Here is a 13760-nt window from a genome sequence, read left to right as displayed (position 1 = left end):
ATTAATTTTTTAAAAGAATTAGGTTTGTTTTCATAAAATAAACATGAAGATCTGATTCACTGGTTACATATGCCAGAATAAATGTGATGGAGAATCACACATTAGCATTCCATCTATTCATCTAGAAGTTCTAGCTGTCACCAGGGCATAGTAGATCTTCTAACAGAAAGTGAGAAACTGTGAAGCAAAAATTACTTGCAAGCCTTAATTTGGTAAACCTTTGCTTAGCTTAACAGAGGACATATGAGTACAAAAAAGCAATTGCAAACTTTGTATTGTGGTTCCATTATGACATTACAAATGGTTGTCAAAATATAATTAAGGACTCTGAAATATTTCTTGTATTCCTAAATAATTTCTTTATCAAATGACCTTCATGCTTTCTTCCTCTTATTCTACATATGGCAGAAATACACTCATGGGTTCTGTGTTCTGTTAGGGATTATGTCAAAGCAACATATTGAACTGTGTTCAGAAATATTATATACTATTTTACTATCCTTCTGCACATGTTTTTAATTTTATTTTAAGCTCACGCTGGCTTATTGTTTTTAGTGATCTTCATGCTGTATCTTAGCTTTGAAATCCAGTTCAATTTGTTGCAGATCCCAGTAATTTCACTAGCTTTAATAAAAAAAAAATTAGAAGTTATAAAAATGTGTATTTCATCAAGTTTATTGTGAGTTGAAGATAATGCTGTGATGTCTAAGACATTAGTCTTCTACAAGGTTTTCAAAATATCAGAGTTCCTTTGAAAGCCATTATTATTTCAGAGGCTGGTGATGCTTTGTGCTAGATGCTTGAAAAGTCCTGTAAACTTGAGCAGACCTGGGAGATGTGGATGTGTTTTCCTCCCCAGGCTGGTAAAGGATACATTCAAAATTTGTATTTCCCTTTTTGAAGTGACACTCCTGTGAACTGAAATTTTACTTGAAGCAAATTGATGAATTAGTAGAAGTGCCTTAGGTTTCTTTATATTGAATTGATGCTGGCAATAAGAGCTGTGCTGATATGTTACTCTTTCCTGTAAGTATGGTTCGAGTTTCAAGAAGGAAGAAAAAGGCAGAAAATGCAGCAGTTACTTTCACTGGAATATTTTGTGTATTGCCAGTGATGTTGCTGTTGAGCACAGCATGGAAATGTCCATTCTGTTTGTGGGCTTTGATCCAGATTGCCAAATTCAAAAATGCTCTGTCTGTGCCTACAGCCCTGTAGGATTTCCTAATATAGTTTTTTACTGAGATCCATCAGTAATATTCAAGAGCTGTGAGCTGCTGAGGGACATGTAAGAGAATCACATATTTTCAGAAATACAATCCAGCTATATTGCCCAGTATGTCTGCCAGTGATCATTTGCCAAAAAGAATGAATATCCATATAAGTATAAATATACATATGTGTTTAATTTCCCCTGAAGATGTTCTGAATTTTCTAGTCCATACTCTTAGTCTTCAGGAGTAAACAGTTTTGTTTTTAATAAACTTTATGTTGTCCTAAATTGCTTCCTGTATAAAGATGTTTCCAGCCTTATAGGTTACAAGAATTTATTCAGTCATCTCACTTTTACATATGTCTGCATATAAAAGTATGTGTGTGCTTGAAGTTGATATAAAAATTCATCTGAGTTTATCTGGTGTTCCATCTCAAACTTCACAAATCTGAACAGTTCTCAAAATAGCTCTATGAAATACATCATTGTAGTTTTCCCCTTTGCAGATAAGGGAATTGGGGACAGTAAATGAAAAATTTGGTTCTTGTTTAATAAGCTATTTGTTTAGCTTATTGTAACGTAAGTATTATTTATATGCTTTTTTGGTGCTTTTCTTTCTGTGCACTATTTGATGTTAAATACATTAATTTGACTAACAGTTGACACATCCACATCAAGACTAGAGTTATGACTTAGCGTGTCAAGCTTTGCCTCTTTCAGCAATGCCTTTTACCTGGAATATTCAGAAACATTTGTGATAACTTAATACTTGCAGGTCACTTCAGGTGGGTTTGTGCAGTGTAGTTTTTATCACTACATTTGTCAGACTGTTCTTGTGAAAAGGCTTTTTTGGGTACCAATGGAGCCCATGCACAGGAACAATTTAGGGGCCAAAGAATTTGCAAGGGGTCATAGGAGAGAAAAAAGAGAAAGATTCTCAGAGCAATGTAGTGTTTTGCTGAAATAGATTTTTCCCAAGCATTAGCATACCCTGAAGTGTAAAAAGTTACCTGATTTCTGAAATAATTCCATTGCTCTTGATCTGTGGATGTCTCAGAAGGCTTTCTACCCCTGTGCTATTTTTTACATGACTGTGGATTTATACTATTTTTATAGTATATTATTTTTATTTTAAGTGTATTAGTATAATAATAGTATACTATTAGTATAAATAGTATATTATTCTTTTTTATTTTTATACTATTTTACTGCCATTTTCTTTTAACCATTCATGATTTAAGTAATCTAACATCTTTCACAGTAGCATTTTAGAGTAGTATTTGCAGACAAAACTAAAGGAATATATAAATATTTCTTTGACATTCTACTACCCTGAAAGAGAAAATATCTCCTGTACTAAGTAGCAAAATTTGGAAAAGAAAAACCAGTGTATAGACAGCATGCCTTGCCTTTGAAATACTGAGTGAAACTCCTAGCATTGCTACTGAAACTGGTGTGGAGTCACCACAGTAAATGAAAAATGGAATTGGCTTCCCCTATTTCAAAGTCTGTATTAAAATCCTCTTGCTGAAGATGGTTTAGTGTTAAAATACAGCAAATACATGTTGTCTGCAAAACCTTGCTCAGATGGGAGCTGTGCAGGTTTGCTTGTTTACATGAGTTCAGCCTTTATTACTTTATAAATTTGCCTTGATATTATAGCAGGTACAGGGCAAAATTCTTCAAAAACCCACCTGGTTTTGAAAGTAGCCCTTATTTCAAATAGATTAATAGGGAGGGGTTTTTGTGGAATTTCAATCATCTGTTTCTGTGCAGTTACTGCTTTTTTGGTGGAGCTGGACCATTTGCAGCATCTGTTAATGAAGTACATAAATCTCCTGGAGTCAGCTGCTGGTCAAAGGAGGATCCACCTGGTAGATAGTTGGGTGCTATTTCATCACAGAGTAGTAGTGCAGGCAGCAAAGCTGAAATATCCAAAAGGCTAGGGCTTGTAAGATGCATTTTGTTTGATGACCATAGGTACTTCTGTTGCAGGTAGTGAAGTGGCAGTGGTGACTCTCCATTGGTCTGAAACTCCCCCCTTCCCTTGCTTTCATCCTTTGTCTGTTTCCTTCAGAATATCTGAAGTTCAGCCTGCCATCCTCATAGAAAAGGTTCTTTTAACTAAATATATATATATATTAAATGAACAAAGGGCAGTGTCATTTCACCTGAGTTATCTACTAGGCTGGTAAAAAATCAGGGAAACACCAGAGGTGTTTGAATTACAAAAGCCACCATCCAAGTTTTAGGGTAAAAATAGCTGAAACATTGGAATATGAACTACTGTTTCTGGAAATAAAAGAAGGTGTTGACTCCCAGTGAGGAGCTTTTTTCTTACTAAACTTTTAGGAATAAATGAGAGAACTGGCCTGTCAACAAAAATCTACCAAAGGGAGTGTAAAAAGTACTTACTTAATGGTCAAGTTGAAGTGGCTCCTGCTCATTGCAGGGGGGATGGACTAAATGACCTTTAAACCCTTCCAACCCAAACTGTTTGCTGATTCTAAGGTAGCATGTGATGCTTTTTCAAGTCTCAGGTGGACATCTAATGAGACAGGGATCTGCTGGAGGTCTCTAACATTATTAGGGAATTTTTGCTTCCCTGACAAGTAGGAGAACAGGAAGGTGCATTGTGGACAAAAGGCAATGAGGGCTAAGATTCAGGAAATACATGTATTGCAGTGCATTGAGCAGTGAGTGAAAGTCAGAAGGCTTTTGACTTTACCAGAAGCCATTTTCTTTTCTCTAAGAATGTGCCAGTTTTTTCTGCCACCATATAAATGGTCTTACTGTCACATACAGCACCTACTTGACTCCCAAGAAACTTAGCAGATTTGAATCATAATGTTTACTTAAATTAATTTGTGGAAGTAGTAAAGCTGATCCTTGTTTTTCATGCTCAGGCAGTGGATACATAGTCACATACCCTCTGTACCATAGAATCTTTGTAGGGCTGTTTGTGTTGTTTTGTAGGCTTTCAAAGAAAAATGTTATATTTGTCTGCAGAGGGAAGGGGAAGGGGAGGAGATGGCAGTCTTACTGATTAATCAAAGAAAGAAAGAAAGGAAGAGGAGATCCCCTTTAGCAGGTTCTTGCTTGGGACACTGGGCCTTGTGCTTTTTCCTGGGTACTGGATTAGTGAGTTAGCAGCAACCCTTCTGTGCAGCTTCTAATGTGAGCTGGTGGTTTTTGTGAGCAGCATTATAAGTTTCAAAATAAGCACCTTATCCCAACCTCAGCTAGGTCACTGTGTGAGAAATGAATGTCTAAATGAATGTCTAAATGGTTTCTTGACACATTTTGGGTAGACTGTGTTCTCCTGCCTGTAGTTTATAAACTTGTCTGATTTATATATGGCTATAAATCACTGACTTTTGAATACAATTGTATGAATTTACAGCAGGAGTCATTTATAATTTGCTTGTTGTGAATGTTAACGGAGCTGTTTATCTAGATTGCTATATAAATCAGTTTTATGTTTCTCAGCTTGAATCATTTACATAGTGTTGTTTAAGGCGGTCACCCTTATTGTGTCAATAATTCAGGTTTCTTTTTCTCTGCCTTAGGATTTTTAACAAAAACTTCAGAATATAAAGGAAGAAAATGAGATATTATTAAGAGTCCTTTGAGAGGTGGTTGGTTGAAATTTTCACCATAAGTCAGTCATGTTACAGGAGGAGAATGAAACATGCAAAAAGGAAGGCACTTCAACAGTAGAAGCTGTTCAGATTCACTGAAAATTCTTCTGAGTACTTATAAAATTGTTGCAAGGTGAAATGTTGGCATTGTAAACTAGCATGTGTAAGCACTGGCTGAAAACGTGGCCAAGCTCGGCAGATGCCAAAATCACATTGCCTCAGTAGCTCAGTAGTAGTTCAGCTTGCATAGTGGACACAAGACTGAAATGAGTGAAGGAACTTTGGAATAGTTATGATACACAGCAGTGTTTCATAATGCTCTGTGTAACCTCCTGTGATTCAGCATATCTGATCCTAACATTTTGCAGAAATTACAGGGTAGGCTGAGGACTGTTGTTCCAGTCAGTTTCTTGTAATTTATTGAAGTCCTGAGTCAAGTTTCAAAGAAAGAAAGTTCAGCTTTTGTATCTGATTATTTTGTTGTTACCTGCTAAAGCCACCTTTTACCTTAAAGTAATCTGCAATATTGAATTAACCTAGACAATGCATGGTATGCTGTTTAGTTGTGAAAACATGGTTAAACTAAGCTGGGAAATTGATTCCCTTTTTGGATTTGTCTGGATGACATTGGGGTAGCTGGTTCACCTTTCTGTTCATCCTGCAAGGCTGCTGTTGCCTCAGGCTGCCAGTCACACTGGGTGCTGGTCGGGATGATGGCACTGTGCCCCGCTCAGTCCCAAATGAAGATGAAGGCTGGACCTTGCCAACTACACTCACTCCTCCAGCTGCCAGCTTGCCTTAGCCTGTGGCTCTTGTGGTGGGAGTGTAGGAAAGCAGGGACTGTGCCTGAAAGGTCATTGTCACCTGTGTCTTCTGTGGTAGCTCTGTCTGATGGGAGCTGCCAAGTTTGGCATGTCACGTTCCTTAGGCAGTGGGACCTGGGACTGTCACAGTCCCACTGATTCTTTTGGTTGGTTGGTTGTCACCAGCTTGTGCTGGGGACTGGCTGGTCCTTGTTACATATGACTGACAGTCAGAGAAAATCTGCACTCCTCTCCACTGACTGTGGAGCTTTTTACAGAACCTTCAGCATTGCTTTGTACTCTGTTCTAAGAATCCCTTACTGTTTTCAGTTCTGCTGTCCCATCAATTCTTGGAGCCTTTTGGGTGAGTCTGCAGCAGAACTTCCTGTATTATGGCTAAAGGCAGATCTGTAGCAATAGGCTTGTGGAGAGAATATATTTGTAAGAGAATTTTGATAATTATGAATGTTTGTAAAACCATTATAAGTCAACTCCTGGCTTTTTAAGATGTCTCTGGATGTAACTTTTGCAAAACTATATAGGTGGCAATAACCTCAAGGGTGGAATTCAAAGTTAGCATCTTTCAGGGAATGAATTACAAAATTTCATCTGTGTGGAAAAAATCATGCTGATCACATTCAGTTAATTCTAAGGGAACATTACTTGATGAAGGTCCTTGAAAACAGGACCAGTCTCCTGTTTTCTAGTATTGCATTATCTTGCCTTTCTATTCCTGTACATATATTTATAATAATGTAAAATTTCATCAGAGTATGGAAATGGGATTTTGATAGCAAAAAAAAAAAAAAATAAATGCAGGGCGTCACCTGTCAGCAATCCTGAATATGGCTGGTTTTTGGATTTGACCCTGATTTCAGCTCTGTTCTTAGCTGGCAGGTGCCTGGAGGCCTTTCAGTCTGCTGTGGGAGACCTTGTTTTAAAAACAGTAGTATTTTTTGCCTAATTATGAATGCAGATTTTGCATGTGTTTGAGATTTACAAGGCCTTGCTTATGTGAAACAGGCTATAAACTCTCCTTGGAAATGTATAGTAGTCTGGAGTAGATAATTACACTTTGAGAAAAGAGCCTCTGTTTCCAGTGAAAACACTGTGAAGTTATTTCAGAAATGCTCTGACCTCAGACGTTTCATATAACTTACACAAAATGCTTTCACATTTGTTCGGCAGCTCGTGGCTTGATCTCTGCCATCTCATAAACGAAAGCACAGAAGTCTCCCTGGGAAAAAAAGCAGCAAGTCCATGCTGTGGCCTCCAAAACTAGTGTTATTTTACTCACTCTGTGCTTTGTGTCTGTACCCTTAAACAGAAGGAACCTTGCCCTCCTTTAAACAAATCTGTCTCCTAATTACACCCCACCCCCAACAAACCCAACTTTCCCTCAGATTTTTTCTTCCTCTCTGCCTCCACTCAGTGTACACATACTAATAAACTCTGCAGTTAAAACCTTGGGAGAATTTCTCAGCACAAATGGAAAGAAGATGTCAAAGGCTGAGGATAGGAATTTTCTGTTCAAAGTTGCAAGAACAATAGAGGACAATTGAAACAGTGGGGGAAAAGCCAGAGATGGGTGAACAAGGCATGAAAGTATTCCATTAATTTTTATTTTGATGAAACCCCACTGGTTCTCTTCCCTTGCATCCAAAAGAACCATTTTTATTTGCATTTGTTTGTTTGTTTTTCAAGACTCTTGCAGAAAGCAAAAGCATTGCAAATACAAGTGAAGAGACTTGTGAGAATGTTCACACCAGACGTGCTTTTGTGGGCTTTTGAAAAGCTGTTTTTCACCCTGGTACAATAAATTTGTCAGATGTTTATGAAGACTTCTATGAAAAATTTGTATGCTGGAAGGGTGGCTTGTTAGAGATGACCATGTGTGCCACTCAGGGAGAGAAAACACCAAGCAATAAACGACAAAGCAAAATCTGATTATGATGTGTACAGACACAGAAAATCCTGTTTCCAGAGAATCCAGTTTCCAGAAAATCCTGCACAGAAGAAGGAGGATAAAAAAAAGATATATGATTCAGTCTTATTAAAAAGAATGTTTGGGTATAGGTTGTACTTTCAGAGAACTCTCAGTAGAGGAAGATATGCAGGGTAGAGGAAGGGGCCAGTTGTGCACTGGTGATGGCTGAACATGGCTGCACAGTCGTGCCAGGGAGACAGTGCAGTAGCCCTGGTGGCTGAGCCCCTCATGTGAGCTCTGACTCGTTTCTGTTCCTGTGAGCCAGCTTAGTTTAGGCAGCTGATGTGATCTCTCCTGTTGTAGTTTCTACCAACAGGCAGAGCTGTGGCAAGCACACTTGAGCAAAGTTAGGAGCCAAAACCCATCAGAAGCAGGGCCACTCTTGGGTGTAAGAGCGGCACCGAGCATTAAATGAAGGCAGCAACAGCTCCCACAAGACAACATCTGTTTGCAGTCTCAGTCATTCACATTACCTATCATTTCATGCCTAAGGCCTGAGGAATAGGGTTCTGGCTGTAGCAGATAGGGGTTATGCTATTTGCACTTTGCAGCCAGTGGGATATTCAGAGCCAGTAATGGCTCGATGGTTCAAGGAGGCAGAACACGTGAGCACAGCCCTTCGCTTTTGCTTCGCGGTCGCTATGGAGAAGGCAGCAACAGCCTGCCCTGACTGACTTTAGTTCCTCCCATCCTGCAATTTCTGTGTTACTGATGGTATGAGTTCACTAATGCACAAGCTCAGTGGCATGCATGTGTAAGCTTTAAAGCAAACCTGCTCTACTGTAATGTCACGTCACAGTACATGTATGTGGAGACTGTAGCTAAAAGTTGACAGTGCTGCACTTAGTTTTCAGTATATATTTATGTGAACTGGGAGGGGACAGTGGGGCTTAAAGCATTAAAAAAAATATATGGAGAGACTTTAGAGGTGCAGCCAGGTTGTATATATTAGCTAAATTATTTTGTTTCATTTCTTTTTAAGGAGGCCAAGTGCTTGCAGGGCAATGCAAAGTGGGCCAGGGTCATAGTTAATTGAGCAGATATTTTCCCCTCAGCTGGCAGTGAGCTCTGTCCTTCCTTGAAGGAGATGTGGGGACATCAGGAGGCAGACTTGTTTCTGTGTCCTCTGCTGCAGACAGAAGAGATGGCAGGCCATGGAAGGAGAGGCATATGCTTTAATTCCTTTGATTCAGCAGCAGATGCTCTCCTCTGGCATGCATCAGAAACCCTTAAAACTAAGCAGAAAATTGGCTACAATGGGGATTCTCCAAGACTTGCCTGTGGTTGATCACATCTTTAATACACAGCAGACTGACCTCCATTCCACTGCATTTATGTGAACCACATGAATTTTTTACCAGTGTTGTTAGTGACATCTTTTCTTGTTCTGCATAAACCCTCACAAACACACACACACTGCCACACACTCTCTTTGTGTTATCACAGTGAACCATGCTGGCTTGAATGGCTACTTCTCTGCTTACAGCTGCTTTCATATGTATCTCAGGTCCTTCTTTGTAATGAAACACCTGCATATCTTTCAGAAAGCTGGAGGTAGAGTCTGCACAGTGTAAGCAGACAGTTTTTTGCAGACTGATAGCATTTTTATTCACAAGATACTAACCTGAAAAACTGGTGGTTTAGAAACCTGCTGCTAGCTTTCTGAAAAGTGCTTATTAAAAATGGAATAGGAAAGGACTTCCTTTTTGTGGTTCTGTCACCTTACTGTTTGTTGGGTGGTAAGGAACAAAAAGTAATACTCCTGGAAAATTGTGTTACACAAAGTGCTCATTTTGCCTTAAAAGTCTGCTTGAGACTAAACATCAGTATTGCCAAAGAAAGGAATGAAAACCCTACTTTTAGGATTTCAAATCCTTTTTTCTTTGGCAATCTGATACAAGGAGGGTGCCAAAATACATGACAGATTTATATGCATTTGAATTTATTAAGTGCTCTTGCAAAGAACTTTTACAGTCTAAGAAAACTTTTTTTTTATCTGATAGGAGATAAACTATTGTCCCTAAGTGAAATCTGTAGATATTTTGCCATTTCAGGCATAGTTTTGCTTGTCTAAGTAGACTAATTCAACACACATTAGCAAACTATTCAAGAAATGGTGTGCAGTTCCTATTATTAGTACAGTGAAGAAACCATCTCTGGAATGGCACTGGCATTTGGAATTAAAACTTATAAGGAAATATATTGTTGGGAAGAAATTGCAGATTGACACAGACCTGTTTCTTGCTGTATCCCAGGACTCCATCAACATCAGGAAATAATCTTTGCCTTTGTTTCTTTCAGGGTCCTCCTGGTCCAAAAGGCGAGAAGGTGAGTTGATGGTCGGGTGATTCTTACAAGGTGACTGGAAAGTCCTCCCAGCATGAACTCAAGAGACTGTTTGTATTGATGCAGTGAAATGTTAGATTATGTAAGAGAGCTGGGTAGCACACAGATGCTGTGTTAAACCTATCATCTCATCTTTCCACTTTGCAGGGAGATCAAGGTGATCAGGGCCCTCGGGTAAGCATCTTAAAAAAAATGTTCCACTTCCCCTTCGCTGAGTAGGCAATTAGTCTTTAGTGCAAAACTAAATTAAAATACACTGTCTGAGCTAATTATGCTTATTAGCTGCATTTACCCTGCATGTTGAAGTGTCTGCAGGACAGTAGTGCTGAACGTGAGCAGGAAGTGTCTGGGAAGATGTGAGTGACTCCAAAGTGTGGAGTTTCCATTGTGGGTGGAAGCAGGTTCCACAGTGATTTTGCTCTGCTGTATAAAGCTGGCTTTCCTAACCAAACCATTCAGTTTCCCCAGCAGTGTGTTCATGCCATGCATGGGCTTCCACAGTGCAGAGGGCCAGTGGGTTTCTAATAAAGATACTTCTGGATCTAATGTAAAATGTAGCTAATATTTAGTGAATTATAAACAAATATAATGTATGCATGTATTAGCTTTTTTCCTGACATATATGTATTTAATATTTTTAATAATAACAATATTATCACCTTGTAGTTACAATCCAGACAGTTAGAACATGGTTTAATTGAGGAAATGAGAAGGTTCTTTTAATTTCTAAATGTGATGTTTATTTTAACAGAGAAATAGAGGAATACAGGAGTGTAAGTTTGAATGGATTGGCTGTGCTAGTTCACTCTTCTTTACATCTGTGCTTCATTAGAAAACTCTTGGTTACATTGTTCAGATGATATAGGATCTCTCTTTGGTTACATGTTTATAATTTTTCCCATAACAGTATGTTCCATGGATTATTTTCTTCTGTTAACTATGTTAAATATTTTGAATTTGCAGCTTTATTTCGTTCTACTGTTTTGTTTCATATAATTTGATTTAATTGGATTTTTCATTTTTTTCAGCCAATAAGATTATCTAAAGTCACAACATGCTTTTACAGCTGATTTTGATGTTCTGTTAACTGCCAGGGTGCCCTGTTATGCTTGATGCTAGGACTGCACATCATAAAGTCACCAGCCTGAGAGTGAACAGCTTTAAATATTATTTCAGTTGAAACTCAGTAAGAGTTGGAAAACTACTTAAATAAATAAAAAAGAAAGTAGAGAATAACGAGAGCTTTTTTTCCTAGGTAACTAACATACAAACTAAAGGTTCTGAATAATGTAAAAATTTCCTTTTAACTTCAAAGCAAATTTAGTGTCTCAGAGGTCATCTGGGCTGTGTATTTTGTCTGGTTCTGTGCTACAGAGCTTTGCAGGGAATGTGAGGAGAGAGAGATGCAGGGGAGGAGAGCAGTGCAGTGCCTGTGGCTTAGGAGAGGAGGCTCCATTCAGGTGGCATAAGACAGGCTCGAGTGCAAGTGCTCACACCAAGTGGCCTTGCATGCAGAAGAATGCATGTTCTTACATTCACAGGCTTTAGATTCAAAAGAACAGGAGGGAAAATTTGATGGCAGTATCAGAGAGGGTGCAATAGCAAATATGGAAGAGCAGTATTGTGAAGAGCATTACATAGCTGAGGATAAGAATCTGGAATTATGACTGTCAGAGAATTTTCCAGGGAAAGCCCCAGAGGTCTGAAAACTGGAGAACAAAGGAAGTGGTATCAACACAAGGGAATGATGATGCAGAAATCTTGGCAAAATGTTGAAGAGATGTAAGAACTGTTAAGTGGTAAAGCATATGTGGCTTTCAGTTCCTGGTCTGGAGGTGCTGGCAATGCCCAAGAAGAAGATGCAGGTTTGGTCAGTGTTACTGCAATGGGACCTCTGCTACACAGAGATTGTTGAGTCCTACTTTGCCAAGACACTCCATAAACAGGAAGGCAGTAGAGTGCTTACTGAGCCGTACAAATCATGGTTATGACTATTTGTGGGTTTGGTAAATCAAGTGCAGATAAAAAGCAGAAAATGTCCAACCTGAGGAATTCTTTTATAAGGACATCACGAAGTTGTATCTGCAGCAGCAGCTGGCACTTGAGAGTGAATTCTGTATCTGATTACAGAAAAGGAATTCAATAAGGTCAGCAGTGGGGAGGAAGAGGTGATGATTAGCATCTTCTGGACAAGCTAAATCTTTACCAACTCTTTAGTCAATGCAGGTTGTAGTAACATACCTCCTTTTTAAGTATATGGATCGAACTTGGGAAATTTGCCCAGTTTTGTTGGTTTTCCCTTAATCTATTCTGAATGTATTCTACAGCCTCTTCTCTTTTTTTTTTTCCCTCCATTTTTCACAAGTAATAAGTACCATGAAGCCTCTGACCATTTTATGTTATGATGGTACAGCAGTTATCTCTTCTGATAACTGTCTTCAGGGTGAGTCTGCTCAACCTGCTGTGCCAGGGGATTTACAATGTAATTAATAGAATTTTTATGTGTAAGCCACTCATGCACCAAATGAAACTAAACCCATTTAGTCCTGGTTGGTTACCTTTGCACATAGTTTTCCATCACTGTGTGCGTAAAATAAATGGATTTGGAGGTAATGGCATACAATATTATTTTTGAGGAATATTGTACCTGAAATTAAGTGGGGCATGACATTAACACTTGGATTTGACAAGTTTGCAGACAGATTGGATATAATATCTAAGAGTAGTGAATGTTTTAGTGCTAATTCATCTTTTACAGGTAAGGAGCCTGAAGTTTCTTTGGGTTTATATTTTTACATACTGGCTTGAAACAAGCATTTAACTTAGCAAAAACTCTTAGTGTTCCAAGCTATGACTGAAATGTCAAAATGACCCTTTTTCTTTAGAAGAGCTGCTTTCTTTCCTCCAGGCATTTTTGTAAAAGAAATCAAAATAAAATGTAAAGACTGTCCAAGTCAAGATGAGATCTTAAACTTCCAAAAATCTGCTGATAAGAAAATAGAAAGATATTTGTAAAAACATTTTGCAAGAGGAAAAGATATTGTTTTCTGTACCACCCAGTTTTTTTCACCATGAGATTTTGAGGGATCATTCTTTCTGAAATAATTTCAAAACCGTAAAAATAATAATCAGTTATCTCAAAATGTTCACAGTCACTGGACCTGTAGAATATATACTGAACTGCTTTGAAGTTCAGGTTTTATTGAAAATTTCTTCAGTAGAGTCATACACTAAGAACTCAGCCATGCAAATACCAGCCAGAGGTCAGGCACTTGTATTTTTAGAATAACGTGGCTGGGGTTTTGTGGGGTTTTTTTTGTTGGGGGGTTTTTTTGGGGTTGTTTTTTTTTTGTTGGTTGTTTGGTTGGTTTTTTTTTTTTAAGAATCTGAGGAGTTTTCTGAAGTGTTCAGAAGCAGTGTGTGGATCAGGCTCCTTCATTGAGCAGAGATGGCATAAGGGTTCTAGTAATGCCATGTGGCTTGATCTACCAATGTCCATGTTATGTAGAAAATATGAGCCAAAACACATTCTAGTGTGAATGGTATAGAAATTCATGCCCTGAGTGTGATTTTTTGCAGCAAGTTAATACAGCTTTAATCATGTGAGACCACCAATAAAGTAGTGATGGTGAGTCCTGATCTTATTTGGAAACATTCTTTTTTTATCTCTTTATGTATTTTTATATCAGATCTCTAATTACTCTAAAGTTCTGGTTGACTAAACATTTAGGTCAAATGCAGAACTAGCTTTCCTTGATACCAGTGCAAGAAAT

General features: G+C 38.4%; 1 protein-coding gene across 1 annotated transcript in view; it reads left to right on the top strand.

Moving 5' to 3' along the window:
* Positions 1-13760, top strand: part of COL25A1 (collagen type XXV alpha 1 chain) — a 291662-nt gene that overhangs the window by 184136 nt on the left and 93766 nt on the right. The window contains exons 6-7 of the mRNA XM_050974011.1: positions 9943-9969; positions 10135-10161. Of these exons, the coding sequence (XP_050829968.1) occupies positions 9943-9969; positions 10135-10161 (54 nt within the window). The remainder of the gene's footprint in view (positions 1-9942; positions 9970-10134; positions 10162-13760) is intronic.

The sequence above is a fragment of the Serinus canaria genome, chromosome 4, assembly GCF_022539315.1.
Source record: "Serinus canaria isolate serCan28SL12 chromosome 4, serCan2020, whole genome shotgun sequence".
In the NCBI taxonomy this organism is placed as follows: domain Eukaryota; kingdom Metazoa; phylum Chordata; class Aves; order Passeriformes; family Fringillidae; genus Serinus; species Serinus canaria.
Note: the sequence above shows the minus strand (reverse complement) of the source record. Positions and strands in the feature narration are given on the sequence as shown.